This window comes from Kryptolebias marmoratus, linkage group LG1 (assembly GCF_001649575.2).
Source record: "Kryptolebias marmoratus isolate JLee-2015 linkage group LG1, ASM164957v2, whole genome shotgun sequence".
Taxonomy (NCBI): domain Eukaryota; kingdom Metazoa; phylum Chordata; class Actinopteri; order Cyprinodontiformes; family Rivulidae; genus Kryptolebias; species Kryptolebias marmoratus.
In genome coordinates, this window is record NC_051430.1 from 23,315,672 (window position 1) to 23,326,304 (window position 10,633).

The 10,633-nt window shown below is 42.3% G+C and overlaps 1 protein-coding gene across 1 annotated transcript; it reads right to left on the reverse strand.

Annotated features, from left to right (window-relative positions):
• Positions 1 to 491: 491 nt before the first annotated feature.
• Positions 492 to 9,331, reverse strand: LOC108233558 (phospholipid phosphatase 1). The gene is made up of 6 exons (XM_017412106.3): positions 8,919 to 9,331; positions 5,898 to 6,049; positions 4,623 to 4,903; positions 3,017 to 3,074; positions 2,029 to 2,205; positions 492 to 1,158 (listed from the first exon to the last, which is right to left on the reverse strand). The coding sequence occupies exons 1-6, from the start codon at positions 8,974 to 8,976 to the stop codon at positions 1,036 to 1,038; spliced, it is 849 nt and encodes a 282-aa protein (XP_017267595.1). The 5' UTR covers positions 8,977 to 9,331; the 3' UTR covers positions 492 to 1,035.
• Positions 9,332 to 10,633: the final 1,302 nt, after the last annotated feature.

A 10,633-nucleotide genomic window follows, 5' to 3' on the forward strand; every position in this document is an offset into this window, starting at 1 on the left:
ACTGGAGTATAAACGATTCAACAAACTGCAGTAACTGCGTATTTTGATATGCACACATTGTTTTTTCTTTAAATGCACTTTAAACTGGAACTTGCCTGATTTACACTGATGTGCAAAAGTCTCGAGTTGTCCCTCGTTTTCTCCCGTGGAGCCAGAGCTTCTTGTAATCTTTTAAAATCATCTTCAGCGACACTCTTTTCAGGCTTTCTGAAGGTTTTTCCAAAAACTTCCTTTGGACCTCGGGCTGCTTTTCCCACTCGTTTTCAGTCCAGTATTTGACCATTTTCAGAGGAAAGTTGTTTTTTTTTGTTTGTGAAGCCACCTAACTCTGATCTATAAATCATAAAAAGGTTCTTTAGCACATCTGTGGTTCAGCCTGAATCAAAGTCTTTGATGAATCCTTTATTTAACGGAAAAAACAAATAAAGTATTTGCTTTACATTGACTTTAACTGCATTCATCATAGATAAAAACAAACCATTTCCTTTGTATTACAGTAACAAAAAGGGCATTTATTTTTCATTTCAGTTCAGGGACAAAAATATAAGCAACTTCTTATGGACTACAAAACAAATAGAGAAGCAAAAATCAATTGTGTTTACATACATTTATATGAAGCAGGAGCTCAACAGCAGACAGCAGCATAAATCTAAGGCAAACATGATAATAAAATATATTATTTTTAAGTTTATTCTCCATTTTAAGACAGCCCTTATTCACAGGTACCTCCGGTCTTCTACAAGCCTGCTTGCAGCGTGCGCACAGACGCTTATTATATTCTGGGCAAAAGGAGATTCTTTTATTCGAGAAGGCAAATCAAACTATTTTATGTGCTGGCATTGTCTCCTGAGTGCACTTCTGTGTTTGTGATCAGATTTTAAACAGCAGCTGAAGCCCGCAGGCCGCTCCATGCAGGTGAATCGTGCTCGTGGTCCGCGTCCCAACAGGCAGCAGGAAGTCCGAAGGCTCGCTGTTCCTTTACGTGCTTTTTGGGGAACAGAAGTCCTGCAGATTGTTGTCTTCGGGTCCTCGGAGTCAGTCGGTGCTGCCGTAGTGGTTACCGCTGCTGGGCGTTTCCTGTAGATTGTGTTCCACCTCTTCCTGCTGCGAGACCACTGGTTTCACCGGCTGCGCAAAGAAATTGGAAACACAAAACACCTGCAAAAAAAAAAAAAAAACAGAAAATTTTGTTTTATGTTTTGACAAAATCACGTTAAAAAACACAGAATGACCAACAGGATACGCAGGCTGGGATTATCTTTGTAGATGTGTTAGCAGCTCCACTGACTGAGGTTTCTGTTTCTTAGCACAAACAGGTAATATCTTACCTGCTGCAGATAGCTCCTGATTGGAGTTTGGAGAACCGGTTTAATTTTGACCAGACTGATGAGCTAAAAGTCCGAGTTAGTCCAAAACAGACTGATGTCATGAATGCCTTTTTAATTTTTTTAAAATAAACCTTTACGTCAAGTTCACGTAACACAAACATTTTATGATATTCCTGCCTCAGACTGCTCAGGAAGTGCCACAGCTAGCCGCCGCCATTGGCATTCGCGCTTGCAAACAACCATAGAGCTCTGTGTAAATGAGTAGTTAATGATAAACTGATAGGTAGGGGGTTTATAAAATAGCATTTCCAGGAATTGCTGTAAGATTTTTGAGACCTGAGTTGATCCACTTTTTGTCTTTGCCACACTCAGTCTGACCCTTAGCTCACCAATCCATCCATAATCATTCATAACCTCTCCACAGAACCCCATGCCTAAAAGTCTGAACTATTGCTTTATGTTATTGGGACTAAACAGCTGTGTAATTAGAAAACATTACATATTAGTAATAAAGCCTAAGGATATGACTTTGTAGCTACAGAAAAAGATCTGATGAGTCCACGTTTACCCTGATCCGGACTAACGGGACCATCAGGGTAACATCTCGGTGACACAAGATCTTAAATTATTGCAGCACCAACCAGGCAGTGTGATATTTTTGCAGCACTACGATCGTAACGCTACTTGATGTGAAACTCACAGTGAGAACAGCCACTACACCCCCCTGCAGGAGGCCGGTAAGCACGTCACTCCAGTGATGCTTGTAGTCCGACACCCGGGTGAGGCCCACGTACACCGCGGTGGCTATGAGGAAGAACTGTATGGTGGGACGAAGGAGCCTGCTCCATTTGGACCTCATGCGGGCTTGAAGGTACAGCTGCACAAGTCAGAGGGGAAAATAAGTACAAGAAAGAATTTTTAAAAAGCTACAAAGTCACAACTTTTTACACAAATTACTCCATCTAAATCAGTATTTTTAGGACAGATGTTGGTATTAAAAGCATTTATTCTACTGTTCAAAATTCAACCCTCATTTTATTATATTAAGCTTCCAGACAGACAGACTTTCTTGTACTTTGTCTTATATTCTGAAAGGGAAAAACAGACTTCTTGTGGGCTTTCGAACTGACATTTTTTAATTTCATTTTAACCACAACAGGAAGTTTAAAATTCCAAGCAGCAGGCAGGAACCACCATAAGAAGAAACTTGTAAACACTGGTTAAATGTTGCCTAAATAAGCTTGACGCTGGCTGGAGAACTTGGCAGACCCAAGTGCCTGCTGCATTACTTTTGCAACGTGAGCTTGTTCCGTGAACAACTTGCAACCAAACTCTGCTGAAAAGACTGATCAGAACCAATTATATGAACTGCAGACAATAAGAAAGCAGTATCTGGGAACTGGACTCTGTGTATTTTCAGTTCGGTGTGCGCTAGAATTAACGTTCAGGCACAATATGTGCTTTCATATTTCAATGTTTTCCTTCGTGGTTACGGAGAGTGATGTGTATCCAAATTTAGTTTTGTACACTTTTGCTAAGTTGTACAGTCAGTGTGATGTGTCCCTTTAGGATCAAGTTAAACGCAGCTACTCAGAGTAAAGCCCATACAGTAATGTGATATTTCCAGGACTAATGGGAACCAAACAATGTGGTTGATAAGTGAATTTGAAGGTAAAATAAGTACTTACAGCAAGGAACAGCATGCAGTACATAGAGAAGGAGGAGTGACCAGAGGAGAAGGACACTCTGTGGAAAAATAAAAGAAAAACTGAATGAATTTCATTGGGTCACCTTTCATCACAACAACAAAAAACGCTTTCATAACCAGAATCCCTCACTGTTTGCTGTCCTGAAACCTTCAGGTGACTTAACAAAAACAGAAGCAGTGTTTACATGTCCTGCTCTTTGTTTCGGACTGATTCTGCCTGTTTGGACCCAGATGCGTGGAAACAAAAGCAGTGGGAGTCATGTGACGTGTTGCCAGTCACCACTTTTCTCCGCCATTAAAAACAGGTTTCGCCTCCACCGCGCTGCTTCTTACACAGTTAGAATAAGTCCTCTGTGGTGCCGTTTTTGTTGCTCGCTCTCCGGACGGGCCAAGTTTTTTTTTTGTTTGTTTTAATTTCCTGTGTCCCACGCTCTTTCTGACTGGCTTGATTGTGCCGGTTCTCCTGCTGCTCCTGGCTCAGCAGAGGAAACTCGTTGTTGTCGTCTCGCAGCTTCCCGGTCTTCTTCTTTCTGCTCAGCATCCAGCCGTAGGCACATCTGATTTGTTTCTCTAATCAGACTTTCATGCAAAACTGTCCGCCCGGTTATTTGCAGGTTGTCTGTGAGTCCAGACAACAACCACCAGCCTGCGTTCGTTACCGTGGTTACGGCGCAGACATAAGTCGCTGCGTGGCTACGCTCTGCCAAACACAGAAGACTCAAGAAAACAACAAAACCTCTGAAAGCGAGGACACCACAGCAACTAAATCCTCCTGAGATACAATCAAACCTGCAAACACGCTTGGCCGCCTTAACAGACAGGTTCGCACAGAAGTGGGAGGTTAGTATCTGATTTGTTGTTAAGGGGGAAACACAACAGCAGCACAGTCCAAACTTCCTCCTCCAATGAATCTGCACCAAATAAACAGGAAAACAACTTTGTTGGAACTTGTTCCGAGGTAAAGCAAACGCTTCTGTTCTCACCCGCCCCCAGCTGGTTAACTGTGCGAACTTTATAGAAACACAGCTCCCGGTTAGGAGGGAGGAGAGAAAACAAAACACAAAAAAAAAGGTGTAGGAGGAATCTAGTAGTGCAGCTTCTCAACTAAAAAATGTGGACGGAGGTTGATTTGATCAGGTTGGCGTCTCATCAAAGCAGTTCCAACAAGCCTGAACGTGTAGAAGAATGAGACTCTCAGCTATTTCTGTCCACCTTTTATTTGCTGTACAAAAGAAGTATGAGCTTGGCATGTTGAAACAAACTGGTAAAGCAACATGATACCCATCAACCCCTCCCTCCCTCCAGGGGATCCTCATCTCTGCAGAGGCCTGTTAATCACTCATTCGCTCAGAGCAAGTGTGTCGAAGCAGAGAAACATCTAAAGCATGCAGGATGGTGGCTCCCGAGGACCAGGACTGGGATTCAGAACATAACTGAAGACCTGTTTGTCTCGTGACAAGCGCTGATCTCTTTCATGGCCCGGTGGAGCTCAGGATGTTCTGCTGCGTGAGTAACCATCTTGTCTGCAGCGAAGCCTCTGCAGCCCCAACACGATGTTCAGAACAGCCTCAATGAAGAACCCTTACCTGGCCTCATCTACCAGAGACTCGACTTCGGTGCAGGTGAAGTTCTCGATGTAAGTGCCCGTCTTGCAGTTGATCCGCTCCCACGCCGGCTTGCACACGGCCAGGAAGTGCGGCCGCAGGCGGCCGATGGAGTATTTAGCGATGTCAGTCAGGGACTGGCTGGCTGCAGCGCCGAACAAGTAGCTCCCCACGGCTTTATAGAGGCACGACAGGTACTTCTTCCCCAAGGACTGGTTCTTGATTCGAGACAGGTAAACTGAAAGAAGCTCTCCGCAAAACATCTAAGATGGAGGGGGTCAGATCATTAGTAGGCAGCCTGTCAAACACTTTTTTTTCTTACTTTTTGGCACTTAATAATTTTAAAAGCTTCTAGTCTACCAATTAAACAACCTTACTAAATAAATAAAACACTTCTTTTGATTGTGGAACCTTATATTATCTGAACTGACTGTTTTAATACATACATGGTTTGTCTGGTGTTTTCTACGACTGTCGGGTCTGAAGACGGTCCATTTGGTTTTGTTTGTTTGTAAAATCAGCCGAGGTGTGTCCCCAAAGTTGGGTTCAGGACCCAAACATCCCTTTTTGTTGACAAGCAAGTTCAAATTTTGAGGAGTCTGTGCTGACGTACAAGAAAAATACCCAGATCTCCATTCATCATCTAAATCTTTTTCTGTAATTCTGATTTCAGCAGTGGAATTAAATCTTTGGTCTGACAGAAGCATGTTGAATTTCCTGTCGGGACAAAAGAATTGTTCTAAACAACCTAAAAACTAATAGTTTAGGTTTTAAAGAACCAATACACCAAACGTCAGCTGATCTGATACGTCTATTTAGGGTCCTGTAGAAAGTGCCTTCAGTCGTGATGCAGGAACAAACTAAACTGTTTGACTGATTAAAAGTTATTAACATTTAATAAACGTTACTGGATTAATATTTATCCTAATCACTGCATTCATTAAAACAACAGTTTATGGAGATATTTAAAACAAACTGGAGGAAAAAATCCCAATTTTTTTTGACGGGCTACAACTAAATTCACAGAGATGAATTAATCCAGAATCGTGGAATTTTTTAAATCAAGCTGCGTGTTCTTGGTGTCACTTTTAAACAGTTTTCATTTCAAATGAAATGATCTGTTCTGAAATAAACCTTGTGGTGGTCACGAGTTGAATGGGTCGGAAGCTGTATGTTGTGGTTGCCATTTATTTTACGAGCCGCATGGAATCGGGCGGCGCCACCTGTGGGCTCGTCCCTGGCCGCTGGTTGACTTACAACGATCAGGCAGAACGGGATCATGACTCCTCCCAGCAGCTGGTAGGAGATGGTGTCGTCTTTCAGAGGGTACCTGATGGACTCGTCGTTGCAGAAGAAACCCCGTTTGAAAGGCTTGTGCTGGTGGGTGAGGATGCAGAAAGGAAGTCCCACTGTGAACACAGACAGGGCCACGTTAAACTTTCACCTTCCCGACAGCTCTCGGCTCGTCCACACCGACACCGACGAGCAGCTCGTGCCACGACACAAAGCTGATGATACTGAAAAGTGAGAGGCTGCTTTTCTCTCCACAGCAGGTGGTTTTTTCTTCTTGTGTCATAGTTACACAATAACCAGCGTTGAATTACCGCAGAGCAGTTTTGCAACAAAAGGCATTGCAGCACAGGAAGACGAACCTTTTCATGCCGTCAGACGGCGTGGCACAGATCTATGGTGCCAAACTGAACCAAAAACAGATAAAAACACGTTCTGACGGGCTCTGGTAATGTGTTATTTCCTCCTCCCTCGTTTCTTCTTACACAATAAGGTTCTTCTTGCTGAAGACACTAATGCAAGAGCAGGGATTCCTCCTAAAGTAATCAGCAGTTTTAATGCTTTCAGGCTAAATGAGTCACTGCAGGACAAATGACTCCTGACTTCTGAGTGAACCTCAGCTGGAGCCGATTTCATGATTTCATCTTTTAAAAGCCCCTCCGGCTGTGACGCGTTAGAAGGAGAAGTATTTGGTTCTTTAGTCATTCGGGAAACGGCTAAATTTTGTTTCTAAGTGGCTAAAATTCAACTCAGTTTACTTATAAATGTCTAAAGAAGAGTTCAGCTTGAAGTGTTTAAACTTGACACAAAATGAAGAGATTTTCGGTAAACGGTTCATTTTATAAATCGCCTTTCAGGATAACTTAAGACACGAGGCAAGTCCATAACCATTAAAACTGGGAGTTTCTGTAGATCTTACATTACATTTATTTTATAGAATAAGCAGTTCAGACAACAGATCGAGTTCAGGAAAAAGAAAAAATAAAGGCAGTGATTTTTAGTTTGGTTTGTATGTTTTTGTGCTATTTGTTCTGGCAGAAAGTGAAACTAGAAAACCCAGCTTCCATGTTTTTGTCTTTATTCTTCTTTGTTCTCACCAGCTGCATCTGATGGAAAGATAAATAATGATTTCACACTTCGAATGCAGTTGTGATGCAGTAACTAAGGCAGGAAACATGCGGACAGTTTTATCAGCCTGACCTCGGCTTCAGAACGAGGAAAAGACCTCGTTTCGCCTTGAGCAAATACCCTCATCCAAAATATTTACAGCCAAACGTGGTGACTGCATCGTCATCAAATGAGGAAGGACAGAACTGTAGGACAGAGGAAAACAGGTCGGTGTTTAAAATTAAAGACAAGCACCGAGTGACCCGGAACAAGCTGGAACCTAAACTTGTTTAAAAATCTGTTTCCTGAGTTCTGAAGAGAAATAAAAGAAACGTCCCGAAGTCAAGGATGCTCAAAGTTTCCAGAACCGTTTCTGAAAAGACACGATTCTTCCAGCAGGAAAGGTAGAAAAGGGAGGTCTGAAAATATTAAAGGGATATTTCAGCATTTTAATCAGTTTCAACCTGTTTTTGCTTTGTGTAGAAATAAACATGATTTTAAGAGAGAAAACTATACTTAAATACCTTTAAAACCATTATTTCAAATACTTAAAATGTCTGAAATATCATCTATTCTTTAACTCCTAACATTTATTTGAGCTGAAATGATTTATTAAAACAAACTTATGTGTGGAAGGACTTGCTCAAACAGTGAAACTTGGACTGTAAATCTTTTCAGATTTCTCTAATAACACTGTACCTTTTAGGAACCTTTATTAAAAAAAGGGATTTTTTTTCAATCATATTTAAAAGTTTCCTTCCACACTGGTGCTTACTGTTTAACTTGGTGCAACACAATAACACACAGGACAAAGAAGAGTTTCTTATTACACACAGTAATCTAGACAGGAGGCTCAGAAAGTTGGGGTCAGGACCAAATATGTGGTCATCTATAAGCAAAGCAAGCGGCTGATTTGGGCCCCGGGGCCGGCAAGGGGGGCCCCCAAGAACACTTTAATGTTCTCAAAACAAGCTGTTGTAGTCAGAGTAACAACCGAGAGATAAACGACCTATTATTGTCTGCTGCTTGTGTTTCAGCTGCAGAGTTCACACACGCTGTTTGTTGAAACATCCAGTTCCTTAAACACAACACTGACAACGCACTGAACCCCCCACACAGTGGTTTTGGAGACATTTTTGCACTATTTTTTGTGCTCTGCAGTGGGTAGTAAAGCAGCAAGAGTATCAACTGAACTGTGAGTGAATGAGTGGGATTCACCAGGGCCCCCAAACAGCCTGAATAACCTCGGACCGGCCCTGGATGTGTTGAATACAAGCCTATGGTCTGACTGAATGTGGGGGTAATAATAAGCTGTTAGAAAAGATCAAACCTGTGGTCATCAGTGGATAAAAACATAATATCTTCATTAAATGGCTCATTAGTGAGGTCTGCACCTTCCAGCCAGCTGTTGTTGGGGCTTTTATTTTGTGGGTGGGAAGCTGAAAGGTTAAAGGGGGCCCTCTGATCGAGACTGATCTGACTCTGGAGAGAAGAAACAGAATAGGGACCCGGTGCCAGCTCCTGGACTAAATCAGAGGCATGGTGTTCAGTCAGCAGCAGGGCCAAACACAAGACACTGACTCAGCAGCCTGAGTCCATCTCAGGGGGAAGAGTGTCCAAAACCCTGACCAGAGCCCGAGCTGAAGGTCCCACATTCATGGTTCTGCTGGTCGAGACTCGCGCGCGCCGTGATTACATCCCGCAGAGAGCTAAAAATACAGCTTTACTTGAATGAAAGGGGGGGGGGGAAGAAAAACATACAGGGTGGGACCTTCATTTTTCCATCTTCCTGCCTGGTTCCTGAAACCTGAAGCCTTCAAACACAGACGGCTTTAATGACTTCACAACACATGAAGTGGTCAGGAGAAAGCGTCAACATACCCAGGACGAGGCAGGCGACGTCCAGCAGGATAAACAGGACTCCGGAGGATTCAAACATGTTGCTGGCGCCCTGTCTCCTGTCTCTGCGCGTGGAAAAATGTCCAACCCCGAGTGTCCTCCCGGCTGTCCCGGCGCGTCTCTAGTCCAGCATGAAGTCAGAGCAAAACCAGAGTCATTGTCCCGGGAGGGGTCCGAGCTGCTGAATCTAAATCTACCCAGGAGACTCCTTTTTTATCAATAAAAAAGGGGAATTAAAATGTCGTTTAACTCCACTAAGAAGGTAAAACTAATCTACAACCAGCAGGACACACACGCTCACCGACCATCATAACAGCTCACAATCCGTCCTGTCAGCACATGAGAACATTACGACTCACGAGACACGGCCACGAGCGCTCCTCTATCTGTCTTATTAATGCCGCCTTCACGGACGGCTGGGAAACCGCAACTCCCGTCGGCTTCGACCGCTTTTACGCACCACGTGATTGTTTCAGCTGTTTTAAATCGAGGTAATCATCAAGTGAATGGACGTGATGCGAAATTAAAATATTATTTCTAAGTTTTTCTCCCCCCAAAAAATAGAATTCAGCTGATTCAGCATTTACACCATTGTGTTCCTGTGGTTTATTTGACCACTTCCTCACTTTTTGTGCCATTTCAGCCACTCAGGAGATGGCTGCTATCACTTTTGGGTTTCATAAACATTTATACTTTTTAAAAATATTAACTTTGCATATAAATATTTTCCACATAGGACTACTTGGAGATCTCTCTGGTTCCTTCAAAAACACTATTGTTCTCTTAGAAATCTGATTCTGCTCTATTTTTGTCTTTTATGTTACTTTTTAGCTAGCATTCTGCTACTTTTAGCTTGTATCCAGTCTTTTTACACTTTTAGCTTTTAGTTTATCTTTTGTTATTTTTAGTATTTAGTTAGCCTTTTGCTGCCTGTAGGCTTTGGTCAACATTTTGCTGCTTTTAGCTATGGTTCTGTTACTTTTGGGTTTTTTTTAGCTAGCATTCTGCTCAGTTTAGCTTTTAGCCAGTGTTTTGCTTTCTTTTAGCTTCAACAACTTTTTTTCAGCTCCTTCAGTATATCTCAGCAGTCATTAAGTGCATTTCCACAGAAAACAATTTCTTTGTAAATAAAACATCAACAACAATAAGAAGAATGATAATAATAATAATAATAATAATATGAGGAATCAAAGTAACTTAGTACAACAATTCAAACCAATAAATTCTGTTTTTTCTTCGTCTCATCTAACATTGTGCAGCTGATTCCTCTCATTTGAAGGGCAACAGATAAAATATTTCAAGTACTTATTTTTTATTTCTGAAATACAGTGAACAGAGGACACCAATTATCCAGGAAGTCCTGTATCTGGAGCTTTGTTACAACTGAAAACAGAGTCAAATAAACTTTCAGACATGTTTCTGGATGGGCAACAACTGATTAAACAGCTGATGGAAAATGTGAACTGAAGCTCTGAGAGCAGATCGACTGAATTAAGACTCCATCAAGGGCCTAAAAGAACAGAATTAGAACTTCTCATGTTGCGTTTCTTTAAAGAGTTCATCTGTGAAGATCCTAATGAAGATGGGACAGAGTGAAACTCAGCAGAGGGCTGATCACAGGCGAGCCGATGAGCAGGCAGGGAGCAGGTGTGGGGAGCTGAGGAGCAAGAGGAGCTGAGGGAAAGGAGGCGAAAGAG

Excerpts from the sequence above, each read along its gene's own strand:
- LOC108233558 (XM_017412106.3), bottom strand. The coding sequence starts at position 8,976 with ATGTTTGAATCCTCCGGAGTCCTGTTTATCCTGCTGGACGTCGCCTGC. Across the intron at positions 3,075-4,622 it reads TCTCTGGTAGATGAGGCCAG|AGTGTCCTTCTCCTCTGGTC; the intron begins GTAAGGGTTCTT and ends ATTTTTCCACAG. Across the intron at positions 2,206-3,016 it reads ACTGCATGCTGTTCCTTGCT|CTGTACCTTCAAGCCCGCAT; the intron begins GTAAGTACTTAT and ends TGACTTGTGCAG.